Source organism: Mirounga leonina, unplaced genomic scaffold (genome assembly GCF_011800145.1).
Source record: "Mirounga leonina isolate KUSES-001 unplaced genomic scaffold, KU_Mleo_1.0 Mir_178, whole genome shotgun sequence".
NCBI lineage: Eukaryota > Metazoa > Chordata > Mammalia > Carnivora > Phocidae > Mirounga > Mirounga leonina.
In genome coordinates this window covers 17,104,806-17,124,400 of record NW_023270464.1, presented here as the reverse complement: position 1 = coordinate 17,124,400, position 19,595 = coordinate 17,104,806, and the positions used below count along the sequence as shown (strand labels likewise).

The window sequence follows — 19,595 nt, the reverse complement described above, 5'->3', positions numbered from 1 at the left end:
CAGAGAAATAATTTCCAGAAGAGATGTTCAGATAATTCCATTTGGAAGAATACACCTATTTAGTATTTGCATCCTAGTCCTTATTTAGTAAATTTGTGATTTTATAACTTTCTACTTCTTAGAGTGTCATGAGGATTAAATGCAAGTAACTTTTTAACACCTTGCCAGCAGTAACTACTAAAGGGTTGGCTGTCCTGTCTTAGAAGCATTCAGGAAATGAACTCAGAAGTTGGATTTTAACAAAAGACTATGTCAACTAGTTCAGTACTTTGCTTTGTCCAGAATCAGCAATATGTCGTGTGAATAATAGTACTGACTTGAAGGAAATAGCAGATGCCTTTCTCTTCTTCCTGATAAACTTCTGGAGTGGAGGAAGATTATAGCCTGTGTGTTTGCCTCTCCATTTGGAGAGGAAGCAGTGATGGGTAGCAGTAGTAACAGTGAGGCCAAAGAAGTCAGGTGCACCTTTCCAGGGTTGTTGTTGGCCACCCAAGATGGAATGCTTGCCTGTAAGCCAGTGACCATAAAAAGCACCAGGGTGTGGAAAAGTTCGTCTGGCCCCTTCTGGCAGACTGATTTTTAGACATTAATGTGTTTGCATGCTCCATATGAGATCAGTGAAACATATTGTAGAAGTAAGTGTACTTTGCTTCTAGGAATATTGTAGTGAATGAAAGGAGCAGAGGAGTGCAGACAGTCTTGGCACATTTGCTGCCATCGTCAGGCAACCCATCTAGTTAGTAAGGAAAGCCGACTCCTTTCCGCTGTGTTCTTTGAAATTACTCTGTGGACTATTCCAAAGCACAGTTCTTGATGATGGAAAATGAATGAGTTAGCCCTCAGTCACTGTTGGAGGCTTCTTGTTGGACACTTGGAATGATCAGTAAAGTTAAGAAGAATGTCTTTGCAGGAGCAAGCTTATATGAGACCAAGTGGTATCTCGTGGGACATTAGAAAAGTGGGAACAGGGCATTAATGTGTCCCCGTATTTGACCTTCCTCAGGCTGGAGTGCATAGCACGCGATGCTGAGCTGGTGGATAAGTCCGTAGCAGATCTGAAACGCCTGGGGGAACTGATTCACAACAGCTGTGTGTCAGCAATGCAGGAGTATGAAGAACAGCTGAAGGAAAATGCCAGCGAGGGTAAGTTCTCCCAAACCCGGCACATGTGGACTGGGAATTGTGCTGCTTAAGGGGCTTTGTTTTTGAAGAACAGACTTCTATCCCATGCATCCCTAATCCTTGAGGTGTGTATTCTGACCTGCCTTTCTGTGAGCTCAGTGTTGTAAGATCATCAGAGAACTCACAAACGAAGTTGATTTGCAGAAGGTGGAGAATGGAGAGTAATGAGCAACGAGAATGGTTTCTTCTGATGTTGCTACAGAAACCTTAGATTGGTTTGAATGACGTAAAGACCCGAGTGGGCAAATTGAGTGGATACATCTGTATTTTGACTGCAAATGAGGACATCAGATCACAAGCATCACTAGTTATCCTGGATATACAAATACGGATTGTGTTAGGCATACTTAAAGAATTTAGGGAATTAATTGGAATAAATAAAACATTGGGTGAATATTGTAAACATTTTTGTTACAGTGAGATTTTCATGGCACTAAAATTTGTTATAATTGGGCTGGACAGGTTATACCCTCACAGTGGTCTGATTGCAGAGGGGCGAATAAACTCTGCCTCAGAGGGTTTGGGTGATTCCTGGCTAATTCCATTCACAAGAAGTGCTTAATGTGGTGTTCACTAATACCAGGAAAGAAGTATTTGTACTTTTGATTTTCTTTTTAATGATATTATTGAAGGTAGTAGAATTTAAAAGTGTCTTAAGTATAGTCAAAACTTTCATTGGTTGTATTTTCCTTTTTTGTAAAAGAAATTGAAGTGGTTTGGACAGTGATCCGAATACATGCTTTTATATAGCACTCAGAATACAGCCAAGAGTCAACTTGAAGTTTACCATGTTTTCATTTTTCATTTTAATTGTTGTGAATAAATTACACATTCGCATGGTTCCAGATTGAAAAACTGGTATCCCTATTTCTTTTATCTTTTAGAAATGAGAAAGTGTGTATTACAAAAAATGCAGCAGGCACCGTCTTCTAGAAGCACCTTGCTGTTTCCATCTCAACAATATATTTTGGAGATAGTTCTTTGTAACAGTCGCCTGCCTCCCACATCCCTCTTTTTTTGATGCATGTTCTGGATCTGGCTGATTGCTTCCTCCTGCCATTGCGTAACTCGTTGCCCTTACCTGTATTTGCCATGAACTGGTGTTTAGTGTACTCTGGATCCAGGATGGCATTTCTAATTCAGATTCTGATTATTATTATTATTATTTTTAAGATTTTTCATTTGAGAGAGAGAGTGCGAGCACATGAGCAGGGGGAAGGGGGAGCAGGAGAGGGAGAAGCAGACTCCTGCTGAGCAGGGAGCCTGATGCGAGACTTGATCCCAGGACCCTGAGCTGAAGGCAGACACTTAACCGATAGAGCCCCCAGGCGCCCCTCAGATGGAAGATTATTGATAACTCTTTTCTTAAGTGGAAAATTTTTGTTTCTAACAGTGCTAACATAATTATGTATTTGTCCTCTCCTACATTAGACGAGTTTCTAAACATCAGTGCCTATCTTACTGCTCAAAATAAAGTTTTTTTTTCATCTTTGGAATACATCCCACTAGCTCTGTGCAGTCAAAATACCGTGTTTTAAAATTATTAGAAGTACTTTTCTCTGTGTAGTTAGGCCACCAACTTAATAGGTAGTACAGTCTTTTTCATTTTCATTTATTTTCAGTTTCTAGGGATTGCTTTTCTCATTTTGACTTAACTTTGAAACACTTGCATGGCCCGAAGTCAAAACTCTGAAACAAGGTACATTTGGAGAACCTTACTTGTCTGCCAGCAACACCCCCCCGCACCACCAAGTCCTGCTTTCTGCTCCTCTCATAGGTCACCATTTCTGTTAATTTCTTAATCTTTTCACTGTTTCTTTCAAAGAATTTCGGTGTGTGTGCCCCTCTTCTGTAGAAGATAGCATACCATTTGTTGTGTTTTGCACCTATGTATTTTCACGTGTGGAGATCACTCCCTATCGTGTAGAAATCCTCTTTCTTTCCTTTTGTAATTGCAGTGTTCCACCACTTAGGTAGATCTTAATTCAGACTTTATTGTTCCTGAATAATGAATATTTGGGTTGTTTTTAGTCTTTGGCTGTTATAAAGACAGCTGCAATGAATTCGTAGTATAATGGATATGCTCTTTTGTATCTCTACCAACATGTCCTCTGGATAGGTTTCTGGAAGTGGGACTGCTAGGTCCTGGGGAAGCATGACTTGGTTGGATTTTACCAAACTTTTCAGCAGTCTGGTACCATAATTTACATTGCCACCAGCAATGGATACTGGTGCTTGTTTACAAGCCTCACAAACAAGAGGGTATTGTCAAATGGTTGTTTTTTTTTGCCAAACTAATAGGTGAGAAATGGTATCTTGTTTTTCTTCTAATGAGTAAGATTGTGTTTTCTAAGAGCCATTTGTGAACCACCCATTTTCTCTTCTGTCCATTTTCTTAATTTTTAGTCTTAATTTTTAGGATTTCTTTTTCTGATTAAAGTTGCTGGTTTTCTCCTGTAGTTTGTGATTTGTCTTTTTACTTTGCTAATGGCATTTTAAGAAAACTTAGAAGAAATTTTTTAAATGTATCAGTCTTTTACCTTACTGTGTTTAGATTTTGAGTCAGTTAAAAACATTGCCTCTACGCCCAGTATAAAGAGGAATTCACTGTGACTTTCTCCTCTTGTACTTGTGTGATTTCATTTACTTTTTTATCTCTGATCCACTTGGAGTTTTTCCTGGTGTATCCAGTTTTATTTATTTTTCTATATGGTTACTATATATTTCAATGCCATTAAAAATGGTTAGTCTTTTTCCCACTGGCTGTTTTTTTTTTTTTTTTTTTTTTTTGAAAGACATGCATAATCCTGTTAAGGGACATTTCAGCTGTATAATCTCTTGCTTTAGTATTGTGGTAGTTAATTTTGTATGCACGCCATTTTGCACTGTGCTCTCCCACCAGGCATTGAATTGAGGGTGTCTGTCTGCTTTTGGTCTCATCAACATAATGTTTTCAAATTTTGGAATTTCTCACTGTGATAGGGTAGAAATGGTATGTGTCTATATTTAATTTACATTTCTCTCATCAGGAGTGAGATCAAGTATTTTTTAAATGTTTAGGAATCATTTGTTTTTCCTTCTCTGAATTGTCTCTTTACCTTTGCCCGTATTTCTGTTGCAATCCTTTTGCTTTACAGATGAGGAAACTGAGACCCAGAGAGGTCAATAACTAGAAGTGAGAGGGGAAAAGAGAAGGGAGGAAGGGGGACTTTGTGCACATTTGGGAATAAATCCCAGATTTCTGATTTTTAGGGAAGTGCCTTTCTCATTTTCACACATTCTGTTCCAGCTGTCTTCAGAATTGTTGGGAATAGCATTTGCAAGTGAATTCTAGAGGATTACAGGAGAATATCTAAATATTTATGATTCATCAACTTGAATGTTAAAAAATCTTCTCCCAGGCTCTGAGCCATCTTTCGCCTCACAGACAAGTGTCATTATCTTGTGCCATCATCTTGCCAACATCTGGCTAGAGTTGACTGGGTTTCATTTTTAATTCTAGGATTATTTTAATTTGGTACTAGGGCTAAGGAAATCTTTCCATGACACCTTTTGTTCATTTCAAATGGTATTAACTTGATCTCCTATTTTTTTTTGGTAGAGAAAATCATCTTTAAAACACTTGAGTTTTCTTGAACTCTGTTAATAGGATAGTTAGAAAACAAAAAAAACCTTCAGTGTTATTACTAATCCTACAGAATCTTTTTTACTTTCAATTTTAGAACAAAAGTATAAAATAGATAGGAAGATTAAAATAGAATTACAAACACCAGTGGATTAAAAAAAAATCCAAAATCTTAAAAAGCTTAATTGTTTAGAGATCATTTTATGAACGTTGAGAATCTTTTTTGACTTTATGTAATATTTTTGAACTAAAAATAAGTCAGAGATACATATCAAGTGAGTAAGCATTCAGGGTTTGCCGATAATGTTTTCTGTGGAACTCCAGCGAATTCTCACTTAACTGATGTGAAATTCGTATCCTTTAGGGAAAGGACCGGGGAAAAAAAGAGGCCCAACAATCAAAATATCGGGGGTTCAGGTTAATGTGAAATCCATTATACAACATGAGGAAGAGTTTGAGATGCTGCATAAATCGATCCCTGTGGACCCTGAAGAAAAAAAAAAGTGAGTCTATTCTGTGCACATGCATGAGTGGTTGTGCTGTAAGAAAGAGTTGAAGTTCTAGTTGTGTGTTATGTAGTGTTTTCATTGTCTTTTGTGTAACGCATCAGGATACTTTGTCCATGTTCATTTGTGTTCATTTCCAAGTTCGAAAGGCCTCTCCTCTCATGTCCTCCTGTTTCTGAAATCCCTTTAGATACTGCTTAACCTGTCGAGTGAAAGCTGCACATTTTGATGTAGAGTGGGGAGTGGAGGATGATTCACGACTCCTGCTGGGAATTTATGAACATGGCTATGGAAACTGGGAGCTAATTAAAACGGATCCAGAGCTTAAGTTAACTGACAAAGTAAGTAAATCTGTGATGCTGGAGATTTCCAGAGATTTGTTACATACAATATTTTTATATCGATAACTTATTTTTAACTATTTTCTGGGGGGTGGGGGATCAAATCGGAAATCAGTACAGTAATACATTCCTGGGATTTCTTTGTTTTGGGGAGTATCACCATCTTTAGTGGACTGTGGAACTGTTAGATAAAGATAATAGTCAGGTGAAATTTTGGGGAAATCACAGGAGAAATCTTAAAATTCTAATTCTTATACATCCAATCTCATTGCAACAAATACCAGGGTAAGATTATTAACTATTAAGGCTTCCTCGGCCTTAAATATTGGCCTCTTGTTTAAAACTGTATTTGAAGCTCTCGTGTTTCAGTTCTCCACACAAAGGAGCCATACCTTGGTATTTTTTGTAATGGAATTAAATACTGGCCGTACTTCTCCCACAGAATCGAGCCTCCCACCCTATCCGTTGTGAATCAGGCTACCGAGTAGTAAGGCCGTGCTCAGAGCTGTAAGCAGGGAAGGCTGACTGGCTCAAATTTTAGTAGGATGCGCTCCATGTTGTGCTCCTGGCAGGGCTTTTCCTGGCACGTCAAACAATGCTCATCCCATGTGTGATGTTCTCAGAGGGTGACAGCACCCCGCCATAAGCGCTGAGACCAAATCCAGTCTGGCCTGAGAGGTCCAGCTGGGGTAGCAGGGACAGACCATGTCCTGGCATAGCTCAGTGCTCTCCGGCAATGCTCTAAGAAGCATTTTCAATCTAAAACGAAGCTTTAACCTAGCTCCAGGGATTCCCTGCTCCTGGAAGGAGGAAATCCACGACGGCTGGGATGCTCTAGCAGATGAAGCCAACAAGCCCCTCCTACCTGAGTTGTTCTACCCTGTTAACAGCACAGGTAGGAGCCAGTGGGAGAGCTGGATTTCTCCATCCCATTTTGTAAAACGAGAACGGCTCATAAGGGATTTTCAGTGACTGGGAGCCATGGACATGAGATAGGATCTGAGGCTTTATCTGTATTTTGGGTGGTTGGGGAGGGAAAGGACTGCTCAGTTCTTTGTTGTCTCTGTGTATCCTGATCCACTAACCGGGACATGGGTGGTGGCGGGTGCTTCTCTTCCTTTCCTGTTGAAGATTCTGCCTGTGGAGACAGATAAAAAGCCTCAGGGGAAGCAGCTGCAGACCCGAGCGGACTACTTGCTGAAGCTGCTCAGGAAGAGTCTGGAGAAGAAGGGGGCCGTGACAGGTGGGGAAGAGGTGAGTGCGGCTGCCAGCCGGGCATCCTTCAGAGGGCCTAGGCTCTGACCCTGCAGAGTTAGGGAGGAAAAGGGCTGCCTGCCCGTTCCAGGCACTGCACAGAATGGTACCTTCCCACAGTCAGGTGTTGCTTTTGAGGTTCCAGTCATGATGGTTTCGTTGGTGATAATAGAAATGTTCATTTGATAATTGGCAACTTTCTTAGATGCCCATTCTCCTCCAGTTTTGCCTCAAAATAGTCCTCACCTCTGCAGGTGCCATTGGTCCAGACATATGTTGCTGTTTCTTTATGCTGCTTCCTCAGTTTTGGAACATAGTTGTGGTTACTGTATGAATACCACCAGGTTTACCTGGTACAGCTGACTCTGGGCTGCTTGTAATGATGGGTCCCAGAGGTAAAGAATGGATAGTTAGAATCTACAGTTCATGCAGAAACTGACCTTCAGTTACGACTGCCTTACTCAGTACAGAATACCAACGGAAGTTGCTAACGAACTCATCTGAACCTTTTCTGCTTTTATTTTCCCAATTTTTCATTTCAAAGTCAGGCCTAGAAAGGTGGGAATCACAGTGAGATGTTATATCTGGTACTAGCAGTCTTTGTTGGGTGCTTGTTCCTAGTGCTCTTAGAGCTCTGCCATTTGCATTAATTTCCCTATATTATAAACAAAATGAATTCTAGGGAAGAAAAATCACCATAATCACATACGTTGTCCTTTTTCATGTAATAGTGTCATAAGTAGTGTCATTCTTCAGATAAACACGCGCATGAATTACACGTTAGGTTCTGGAGGGAAGGATTTAGATCATGTTTATACTTGTTTTAGATTTCTGTGTCATATTAGAGTGGATTGAGAGCATTTTATCCTTTACCTTAATTTTTAGATAGACCATACATCTGGATTTTTTAATGTTACTCTTAAGTCTCATATATTTATTTGTGTCTTTGTGCATAAAAGTACGTGTCCTTCTTTTGAATTCTGTCTTTAGCATGAATTTCGAACACTGGAATCAATAGATTCAAGGATATGGATGCTTTTATGTGGTGTAGGGACATGTACAGGGCCTACATTACTGTTTTCCTTTTTCTCCCCCAGGTAAAATTGGTTGCACTCCTTTGAATTGCCTCTGAATTTTCTCGTTTGAGTTACGTGGCTGTTACTGGTCTGAATAGTCATAACGTTATTTGGTCATGCTTCTTGAAGTTTGTGGTTTTATCGTTTTCTCTCCTTTCCAGGCCAAATTAAAGAAGAGGAAGCCTCGAGTAAAGAAGGAAAACAAAGAACCCAGGCTGAAAGATGAGCATGGGGTTGAGTTTTCATCTCCTAGACACTCAGACAATCCGTCGGAAGAGGGAGAAGTAAAGGTATGCGGCTGGATTTCACTTGAGGGTTGTCGTTTAGGCTACATTTATCGTGCCAGCTGGTGTAAAACCATTCAAATGTGTTTGGTTTACATGCAGAGTCAATAAAGTGGAAATAGAATATATATGTCTCTGTTTACCATGTGAGAGCGATTTGTTCATTTAAGCCAGCCGTCACAGATTCATAGGTAATGGAAGTCAGTGAAGGGGGAACCATGCAAGGTGTAATGATAAATGGCCCATGACACCCAGCCTTGTGGTTGAAAAAGGTAGGGAGTGGTGGTGGGGACTGTGGCTCACCAGGGGCCTCATGCCTGTGCAGTTGAGTTCATCGTGGGCCAACAAAACACATCTGTGGGTCAGATTTGGCCCAGGGCTTGCCAGTTTGTGACCTCTCGTTTGAGTAAAGTAAAAAATTGGTAGCATTCAGTGTGTTCTTTCAGTGAGTGATAGCTTTATGGGATTTTATGTCGTTGCCCTTCGAGTGTGATTGTACTTTGAGATTAGCTCCAAGAGGATCAGCAGTGGGGACAGAAACTGCATGAATTGTTGTGCACGCATAAATTCAAAAAGAAGTAGCAACCGTGACAATTATTAGCTGACAGATTTATAATATATCTGGTCCTCATCTGTGAAATGGAGATGATAATGCTTATGGTGGAAGGGTTGCTATGAGAATTAAAGAGAGGATGTGAGTTGCAGAGCATCTGTTTCTACCGGCTTATCTGGTTATTACCAGAGAGCTTAGAATTGTATGGGCAAGTGCTTTAGGGCTGTGTGCTTGAAAACAAGCTTCTAAGTGTAGATGCAAGTATGAACCATTGTGGACAGTGCTCCTCTCTCCAGAAAGTAGACGAGTAGATCTAAAGTTTGTGGCAAAAGCTCATAGTCCTGTTTGTTTTCTAGGATGATGGCTTAGAAAAAAGTCCAATGAAAAAGAAACAGAAGAAGAAAGAGAACAAGGAGAACAAGGAGAAACAAATGAGTTCTAGGAAAGACAAAGAAGGGGACAAGGAAAGGAAGAAGTCAAAAGATAAGAAAGAGAAGGTATCCGTGTCCTTCTGCTTACTGAGATACCCATAGCCTCTGAAATTTCTTCTAGGATTTAGACAGAATGGGGCTTGAGCATCCTGAAATAATCGTCTCTTTAAGGGTACATCCGAGAAGGAAGGATGGGGCTGTCAGAGGGATGCCTGCACCTCTTCTTACAGAGAGGGGAACATGCAGTTGTGGGTTTTTTTTTTTTTTTTTTTTTTAAATATAGAAGGTCTTTAGTTGATCTCTTACTGTGTGTTTCAGAGGGGAAATTTTGATGAGATAGGACAGGTGAGAGAAAGCTGCATTTACAGGTAATGATGGGAAATATGTCCATCCTCATATTCATGGTAGAAGAGTACAGTCCATAGATGAATTTGAATATTTGAAAAGTTTAGGAGTCAACCCAAATATATCAAGAGAAGGTTTTGGAGTAGAAATGGATGAAAAGCCCTGCTGTTATATAATTTTCACTTTGGGACTTTTGTGAGGTTAATTCCAAACCACAGAGAATGTTGCACGAATGCTTGCTGGCTTCTGATGAAATTATTTTGTCATTAGCCCTAATCATTAAAACGTACAAATAAGTAACTGCTATAATTCTACCATCCAGTGATAATCTCTAGTAAATTTCTTGATCTTTGGAATTTTTGTCTTATACGTATAAGTACAAGTACAAAATGAAGATCAAATCAGGTTCTTTGAGTAGCCCTTTCTCCCCCCTGAAGCAGTACATCAGAAACAACTTTCCCAATGAGTAAATACGTGTTAAAATCACTCTAAATAGATAAAGAAGATTCTCTTTGATTATAACATCTTGGAAGCAATGTAGACTTCCCATATTGAAATCACTTTCACTGTCTTATGTTAGGAAACCTGCTATGCCAGATACCTTTGCATTTCTGCTCCCACAGAAAGATACTCTTTTTTTAAGGGAAATATTTCCAAAATAAAAGCACAGAGAGCCTTTTACCAAGCATCCACTCGTCCATCACCCAAGATAGAACTGTGGCCAGCATTTTTTCATGTTTACTCTAAGTGCCTTTTGTTGGGCTGGTGTATTTTGTGTTTTGTGCACATCTTACCAATACGTTGAAGCTCCCCCCACCCCCCCAATTCCTCTTTCATGATTTCATTACTCTGCCTCTCTCCTTTTTCCTCCCATGGCTTGAGACCTTTCCTATCCATGTTTTTATACTTCCACTATATATTACACAGTTGTAAACAAAGTAGAGTATTTTTTTAAATGTTCATATACAAAGTCACCTCCATCCTTCTGCATCCTTTCATGGATAAATGAGATTTATTCATGTGGTGTCATGTACATTTCAGTCATTTACAGCACTGTAGTTAATACAGATTCTTAGGTCAAAGTGTACGATTATAAGCTGTTAATAAAAGTTGCTGTATCATACTGTACAAGAGCTCTGCCAGTTTATTATAATCTCCACCTGTTGATGTTTTTGTGCATTTTATGGATGAGGGAATAGAAGCCAAAACAGCATTGTCCTGAAGCCGAAGTTATAATTGGGTGTGTTTGGAGACAGAAATGGAAGTGATGTACGATTAAGCCATTCGTTAATCATGTAGATTTGATTCCATGATGTTTCAGAAGACTCTATTTTATCTTTTTTGTAAACTTAGCCTGTCGCATTTGTTCTCTGGAGTGATGTGACATAAGTAAGATGTCCACCTTGCAAGGCAGGATTGCACAAATGACAATGATTCCTTGTAACTCTTTTTTAAAAGCCTAAAGGTGGTGATGCCAAATCTTCAAGTAAATCAAAGCGATCTCAGGGTCCTGTCCATATTACAGCAGGAAGTGAGCCTGTCCCTATTGGAGAGGATGAGGATGATGATCTGGACCAGGAAACATTCAGCATAGTAAGTCTTGAAATTGAGGGGTGCTGGGGTATGCGGCTAAAGTGCTTGCCTTCCCCAGGTCCAGCCACACAGCCTCAGCCGGCCTGAGCATTAGTATGTTACCTTAGAACACATTGCTTCTACTATCTGGAGACCTTTTGCTCTGGACTAGGCAGGCAGGAAGAGATTTTCTTACTCTCCAGTGAGAAAGAATTTTGGGAAATCGATTTCCTATCTTGTGCTCCTAGGAAGAAAGGCTGTGGGAGTTGGGGAGGGGGGGATGGTGGGTGGCTCAGTTGGTTAAGCGTCACACTCTTGCTTTTGGTTCAGGTTGTGATCTCAGGGTTGTGGGATCGAGCCCCGGGTTGGTCTCTGTACTGAGGGTAGGTCTGTTTGAGATTCCTCTCTCTCCCTTCCCCTCAGCCCCATGCGTGCATGCGCTCTCTCCCTCTCTCCCTCAAATAAATAAATAAAATCTTTAAAAAAAGGGAAAGGCTGCAGGGGCCCTTAGAGGCATTTGGGAAACAGAAGTGTTCCCTGAGCTAACATTTATTGAGTACTTTCTGTGTGTCAACCCTGAATTTACCTACCATGTTGCAAAGAGAATTGCTTCTGTCTCTGCAGACTTCACATTTGAGTAGGGGAGATAGATAGCCACACGGATCGTGCTCGTGCTACTCTGATGGACTGCGGGGGATCTTTAGCAGATGCTCTGAAGATCCTGGAGAAGGGGATTTGACCCAGGCAGGGGCTGTTGGGAAGGCATGTTTAAGGAGGCGATGTTTGAATTGGGTTCTGAAGGAAGAGGGAAAGGTCACAAGAGATGAGGGAAGGGAAGAACATGTCAAGGCAAGGCAGCAGCATGCACAAAGGCCCTGTGGCAGGACCACCTGTGGTGCAATGAGTAGGTCACAGAAGGCCACAGTGGCTGGCGTGGTGAGAACCAGGGGACAGCACGACGAGATGAGGCCAGGGTCCTGGCTGAGTGAGTGAGAGCAGTGGTGAGCATGAGCGTGGTGTGTCTTCCATGCTCCCACACTGCGGTACTCAGGGCTAAGACATGTCCAGGACATGGTCTCTTTCCTCATACGGGACAGGGAATATGATGGAGGAGGGGAGCGCATGGACCAGCTTGAGCGGGAATGGAAACAGGCCAGCGTGTCCCCAGGGACCTTAGCCCCTCAGTGGAGCTGCATGGTCTTCATTGTGCTGCTCCATGATTCCTCCCACCTCCTCTGCCCAGCCTTCCATAAATCACAGCTCCCTTGATCAGTTAATTCAGTCTCAAAGAGAACCGCATCTTCCAAATCTCAAAATACTCCTGCTGTGTGGCAGCAAAGGATAGAATACTGACCTCATCCTGTAAGGTAGTCTTCTCTCTCATTGCTCCTTTCTCTGTGTTCTCAAAAATCTGTGTACATACATATGTATATATATATATATATATATATTTTTTTTTTTTCTTTGCACTTACCTCATTTTTCTTAATTCTCTGGACTGTTTTGTCCTCAGCTGTCTGACAGCAAGTAGTGGTTCTTATGTAAAGTACATTTAGGTGTTAGAAGTATTTTTAAAGAAAAAGGGATATCAGTAAATGCATAAACTGACTAAATGAATAAATTCATTGTACAGCCAGCCTTCTGATCTGATCTGATCTGATCTGTTCTGGTTTTTCCTTAGTCCAGTATTTATAAGAGAAAATCCTAACCTAATGCTTCTAATAATAACCATTTATTTTAAAAAATGCTTTCACATATTGGCTCTTTTTACCATGTTTTAATATTATGAAATCTTTAAAAAATGTAGAAAAATTTAAGAAATAAAATAGACATTGATAACAGGTACCATGAAGCCTTGTTAAATGTGAGTTTTTAAGACTCAGAGTAAAGTTGAAGCCCCTGGTGTTTCTCACTCTAAACCCACACTTTGGGGCGCCTGGGTGGCTCAGTCGTTAAGCGTCTGCCTTGGGCTCAGGTCCTGGGATCGGGCCCCGCGTTGGGCTCCCTAGCTCTGCGGGAAGCCTGCTTCTCCCTCTCCTGCTCCCCCTTCTTGTGCTTTCTCGCTGTCAAATAAGTAAAAATCTAAAAATAAATAAAGAAACCCGCGGTTTTCCTTTCTTACCTCCCCATAAGTAAGGGTACTTTTAGATCCAGTTATTGTTCTTGCGCTTGGTTTTAGCATTTTACGACTTCTGTTTGTCTGTAAAGACAGTAACGACAATAAACAGCCAGGCACTGTTTGTGCATTTTTGTCTTTTTTCTCCACAACAATCCTATGGGGTAGGTAATTCTCTTCTGGCTGGCTTACTCAGTAGAGCATGACTCTTGATCTTGGGGTCGTGAGTTCAAGCTCCATGTTGGGTGTGGAGATTACTTAAAAGTAAAATATTGAGGGGCGCCTGGGTGGCTGAGTCGGTTAAGCATCTGACTCTTGGTTTCGGGTGAGGTCATGATCTCAGGTTTGTGGTATCGAGCCCCGAGTTGGGCTCCCTGCTCAGCGGGGAGTCTGCTTAAGGTTCCCTCTCTCCCTGCCCCTCTCCTCCAGCTCTCCCACTCACACTTCTCTCTCTTTCTCTCTCAAGAAATAAGTAAATAAAAATAAAATCTTAAAATAAAATGAAGAGAGTCACAGAAGTTGTGTGTTAACATAGTTAAGATGGTAGGGCAAAAGTTTGACCCAGATAGTGCGCCTGGGTTCTTAACCCTTCTGGACAGCCTCCCGTGTGTCTACACAGCATACAGTATTGCTTTCCATGTTTAAAAACTTCATAAAAATGCCATACTGTGTATATCCTGTAACTTGATTTTCCTCCCGCAGCATCTCTATTTTTGAGGTTTGTCCATGTTGGTAATTTAAACTGTTTTCAGGGGGTGCCTGGCTGGCTCACTTGGTAGAGCATGTGACTCTTGATCTCGGGATTGTGAGTTTAAGCCTCAAACTGGGCACAGGGCTTACTTAAAAATAAAAATTAAAACAAACAAACAAACCTGTTTCATAGTATTTTATATCCTGACTTCCACAACTCATTGTTTCTCCTGTAGATGAACCTTGGGGCTTTCCAAAGGTTAACTACCAAAAATGGCAGCAAAAGTCTTGTAAATATTTTTATTTACACACGTGTAAGCACTTCTCTAGAGTAGTGTACTGCTTGCGCAGAGCTCTAGGTCTTTCCCTGGGCACGCACATCGACCACTTCACTAGGTACTGTTGAATTAGCCCTTCCAGCTATGGTGGAGGTTTATACACTCCTAGCAGGGAATTGGAGTTCCGATCGCTTCCCAGTCTCAGAAACACTTGGTTATTTCTGACTTCTCAGTTTTTGCCAGTCTGAGGGGTATGAAATATTGATCAGTGGTGTAGTTGAACATTTGTTTTCGTATCTGTTAGGCATTCATGTTTCCAGCGGATTGTCTGTTGTATTCTTTGCCTATTTTGGGGTAATTTGGTCTTACCTTTTCTATAGCAATCCTTTCTACATTCATGATATTGATCTCTTTCTTACCCATTACAGTCATTACAGACACCTTCCAGGTTATGGTACATCTTTTTATCTTGTGTACTTCTTGAAAATTGAGGTTTAACTCTGAAAAGTAAACAGATGGAATTACCACAGAGTGATAGAAGTTTGTAGGGTTTTCTGTGTTCTGAAATTTTGTGCTCATGTGCCTTAGTAGTTTGTTGTACCAGATAGCTTGTGGTTGACAGCCATGCCCTATGGGTCTGAGTTTTCTTGAATTATTCTGTGGTGATTTCCTCCTAATTCTTAGTTTTATCTTTACAGAACTTTTTGTTCTGGGAAACAGGATTTTGGGAGTGGTCCATAATACTACTACATGTTTTTCATTTCTGCTTTTTAAATTCTACTTTCTAGGAGAGCCCCTCCACTTTCTCACATTAGTATTTCTTTTAAGCTTTTTACTTCTCTTGTCATGTTTTATATCCATGATCTTCCCCTGCCCATGGTTCTCTGAATGTTTTTTTTTTTTATATTTCCCTTTAACTTGTTTTCCATCGTTGATGTTAGATATTTTTTCAGATGACTTGTAATCATTGGTTGTCTGCACACACATTTGGGAGTAGGGGACTAACCATCCGACCCGAAGCTCTGAGCATGTGGTTGGGGCTTGGTCGACTTCCTGTGTTTACTCTCTGGTGATGTGGCTGCGCTGCTTCATTGGGAGGCTTGCACTGGGTAGTTGCCCCTCTTAGAAGGTCAGATTTTGTGGACAAGGACCCTCCAGTCTCCTGAGTGGAGGGTGAAGGCCTGGCTCTCTTCGTTCTGGAGTCTGGGAGGCAGAAGGCCAGGTGCGGGCTCCTCTAGGGTGTGTCTGCTCATACGCTCCTGCTTCAGTATGTAGCCCAGTTCAGAGACCGCTCCTTTATCTTCTGCAGAGAATAACCTCTGTACCTTTTGCTGGGCCCAGCTGGAAGTTTGGGTGTCTCTTGTGAATCTGGGTATTTGTTACTTCTAAGCATTGTTGGAAAAAACCACTCAGTTTTAACTCTCCTACTTCAGAGGCACCTAGCTTGCCTCTGGGGTGGAATGTGGCAGTATAAGCCAGGTTGGTTCACATCTCGGGCCTCTTAAGTCATTTCCCTTGCTGCCAATATTTTGTTGCTTTTGTTTTCTCTTTCATTTTCCCTTGTCTTTGTGGGTTTTTTGAAACATTCCCTTTACTGTTGTTCAGTGGAGTTGGGCGGGGGAGAAACCGACTTTTGTGTTCAGCTCACATCTTTATCTGCAAGCCTTCCCCCTTAGTTTCTTATACGCCCAAAGGACTTGTAACCATTTTATCCTGCAGTTTCAGATAGTTTATCTGGTGGTGGGACGTTTCTGGGTTAGGCCTATAATCTTGCTTCTCATTTTATCTTCATAATGGCCTGATGAGGCATCATCACAGCCCTCTTGCAGACAAGGAGACAGCATTTGGAGCTATGATAAAAGCAAGGTACAGAAGTCATCGCTCTAAGAGATGCCTGTTGGGACCTGCACCTCAGGTTTTCCTGACTTTACATTTGTGCTTGTTCCCTGGGCTTTAACCCGTTCCTCCCCTGGCGGTAACATGCCGTGAGGGTGGGCTGGGTTTTCTCTGGGAAGTTAGGGCACAGGGAACAAAGACAAGATGTCTCTGCTGCAAGTGTTTCATGTCTCTATTCTGTTGGCCTGTTCCAGTGCAAAGAGCGGATGAGGCCTGTGAAGAAGGCACTGAAACAACTGGACAAACCCGACAAGGGGCTCAACGTGCAAGAGCAGCTAGAGCACACCCGAAACTGCCTGCTGAAAATCGGAGACCGGATAGCCGAGTGCCTTAAAGCCTACTCAGACCAGGAGCATATCAAACTGTGGAGGAGGTGAGTGACCCCGGCCTCAGATTGCCTGGTGTGATTTGACAATGTGGGTGTGGGGAGGGATCTGTGTTTGTTTTACAAAAGCTGACACAGCCATCTAATGAGATAAAACCCATCTATTGGCAGCATACCTGCAGGTTTCAATTTCATTTTCCTGCAGTAGCCATTCCACTGAGACAGTCTTTTGAATAGGTGGGATGATGTCATTATTTTATAAGAGAACAGCAGGGAGACTGGATTTGCTGGCCTGTTCTCAGAGCAAAGACTTGGTCTGTAAACCTGGAAGGGATAAAAATCATCTAGTCTCACTACTTCACCCACCTCAGGTTGATAGATATAATAACTATTTGAATAGTTCTCTACTAACACATGAGGTGAAACAAAGATTAAAATCACCAGAACTATGATTTTTCCATTCTCTCTGATAATTGAAGAACTCTAGTAGTAAGTTGTATTAATGCAGTTTAATCCAGAACTTTAATTTGTAAGGCGTATCATGGTTCATATATAGTCATTTATATACTCACTTTTGATTTTTTTAGGAAAACACAACTGGAATTTCTTTCTCAAAGATAATTGTAACATTAAGTCTCTTTCCATAATCCAAAGTGACTTTGAACTCACGTCCTTCATGGTTCATGTAATTATTTGGTATAATATGCCCAATCACAGTGGATTGGTTTTGAGTGAAAAATGGATTTAAGAAAACTTTCTGTCATGATGCTATCCATAGCATGCTTCACACCTATCAAGAAAATTTAAGTGTTCAAAATGTATACTGTTACCAACTTCTTCCTGTGCCTAGCCACTGGGCTGTTTTTCTAGTCAAGTTAATCCCTGTTGGAAGAGAACAAAAGGTCATCCTAATACATAGATCTCTGAAGCTAAGCTTCCTGCCGGGCACTGGGGCCTGTGTTGGAGTGTGTGGGGCACTGTGGACTGGCTAACAGTCGTTCATAAGAAGGTCCTTGGCCCTTCCAGAGACACTGTCCCTCCTGAAGTGGTCATTGCACGACCCGGTATGGTAGGTGTTGGAGAAGGAGGAGGGCCTGCAGAAGAGCAGTCAGGGAGGATGCTCTTCTGAGAGGCAGGCAGGTGTACTTGAGCTGGGCGTGGAAGAGTAGGGCGGACTTGCTCAGGCTTTGGCACAGGCTTACAAGTGGGCCGGTGAGGGGGGCTGGGAGGTTTTTAGGGTTTAAAGGCAGTTTGTTAAGACCACTGAAGCCCCTTCTAGGCGATCTTAAAAAGGAAGGGAAGGTGCAGCAGATTTACTACTCCGGGAGCAGTCCCATTTGTGTGGGTGGCATGACGTGGTCAAACTGTTCTCTACAAAGTGTGGAAGGAGGTGACACTCCTTTTCTAGCTCACTGCGAGTACCGCTACCTCCTTGTTCTAGATGCCCGTCTTGTTAGTCACCCTGCCATCCAGGGTAATGCCTTGCTAGGGTGAGTGCAGTGGCATTGTAGGGAGGTGCTGCTTGGCGTTTTAAGGAAGAAACGAGAGGTCTTGGTGGTGACAACTGGGACGGAAGAAGGGATAGCAACATGGGGATGCCCGAATGTATGTAGGTCCCAACCAGGAAGATGGTGGTAATGATGGGTTGGGTTGTGTGGCTGAATCTGGAGGTGTGGAATGTGGAGGAAGACTTCCAAGACTTTCCTGGGTGCCGGTGAAGTAAGGGGTTTTAGGTGGGAGAGCCCTCGTCTCCAGACCCATCGGCCAGACTCTGTGGACACTGGCATCTAAAGATGTGTTAATGAAACGCAGACCTGAAAGAATGTTTCTGTTATTTAATTTCTACACTTGGTCGAGTATCCATGGCAGAATTCAGTAGCTTGCCATCAATAAAGAGAATAGAAAGTCATTTAAAGAATTCTATAATTTGCTTAGAACTGTTTTTTTTTTTTATTTTTTATTTTTTTTTAGGAATCTATGGATTTTTGTTTCCAAGTTTACAGAATTTGATGCTCGAAAATTGCATAAGTTATACAAGATGGCTCATAAGAAAAGATCTCAAGAAGAGGAGGTAAAATACAAATTTAATCCTAATTTATATAAACAGATAAAAACCAGTTCCACAGAAAAATTCATTACAGTTTTTCCCTGGGGAGATGGTCATGGGATGATATTGTTGGTGCTAGAAGGGTCCTTGGTTCCCCGCCCTCACTACAGATGGGGTGGAGGTGCCCAGCACAGCCCCGCCTGTCCCCGCCTGTCCCCGCCTGTCCCCGCCACAGTGTGCTCTGGTACCACGTTAGCTCTGCAGTCTCTCGGCACACTCCCCTAGTGGTGAAAGTAACAGTGAGACTGGACGGGTGAAATAGCCAACGTATTAGAACCAAAGCGTATTAAAATTCTGACAAGGAGTTGTTACCCTGTGTTCCTATGTCCCGGAATCACTTACTCACCAATCTTTTTTTTTTTTTTTTAAAGATTTTATTTTATTTATTTGACAGAGAGAGAGAGAGAGACCGCTAGAGAGGGAACACAAGCAGGCGGAGTGGGAGAGGGAGAAGCAGGCTTCCTGCCAAGCAGGGAGCCCGATGCGGGGCTTGAACCCAGGACCCTGGGATCATGACCTGAGCCGAAGGCAGACGCTTAACGACTGAGCCACCCAGGCGCCCCGACTTACTCACCAATCTTGTGGTAGCTTATAAACGTGGCTCCTGACTAGTAACAGGGTTGTGGGCAGAAAATACTTTTCTGTTCTTTTCTGGCCATGTATACCTGGTGTCCTTCCAGCTTTCGTACGTAGTGTCTCAACTGCTCATGTAAAGGAGCAGATAGGAGAAGGTACCCAGAAGTTCCTTCCCTTCTCTGGCATAGGGGATGGGCACATAAGTGACTTGGCTGATTCTGCAGGGGCTGTGTTCCTTGTGCCTGCATGCCTGTTTCCAGATCTGCTGACTTGCCATGTGGTCCTTACCCAAATCAGCCACTCAGGGCCGATCTGTGAACATTGAACACCTCCGCCACTAACATGTCAGCTCCATGAAGGCAGAGATGTTACATCTTTCATCCTCTGCTATGTCCTCGGTGCCTGGAATGGTGCTGGGCACAGGGCAGGTGCCCAGAAG

The 19,595-nt window shown here is 42.0% G+C and overlaps 1 protein-coding gene across 4 annotated transcripts in view; it reads left to right on the top strand.

The window, feature by feature from the left end:
- CHD2 (chromodomain helicase DNA binding protein 2) overlaps positions 1 to 19,595 on the top strand; it is a 119,190-nt gene that overhangs the window by 84,931 nt on the left and 14,664 nt on the right. For 3 of the 4 annotated variants that reach the window (XM_035024060.1, XM_035024059.1, XM_035024062.1), the window contains 9 exons: positions 1,004 to 1,143; positions 5,172 to 5,310; positions 5,504 to 5,654; positions 6,786 to 6,908; positions 8,146 to 8,274; positions 9,178 to 9,318; positions 11,056 to 11,190; positions 16,343 to 16,521; positions 18,445 to 18,544. In XM_035024060.1, the coding sequence (XP_034879951.1) occupies positions 1,004 to 1,143; positions 5,172 to 5,310; positions 5,504 to 5,654; positions 6,786 to 6,908; positions 8,146 to 8,274; positions 9,178 to 9,318; positions 11,056 to 11,190; positions 16,343 to 16,521; positions 18,445 to 18,544 (1,237 nt within the window). The remainder of the gene's footprint in view (positions 1 to 1,003; positions 1,144 to 5,171; positions 5,311 to 5,503; positions 5,655 to 6,785; positions 6,909 to 8,145; positions 8,275 to 9,177; positions 9,319 to 11,055; positions 11,191 to 16,342; positions 16,522 to 18,444; positions 18,545 to 19,595) is intronic. The other variant, XM_035024061.1, reaches the window with a different exon arrangement.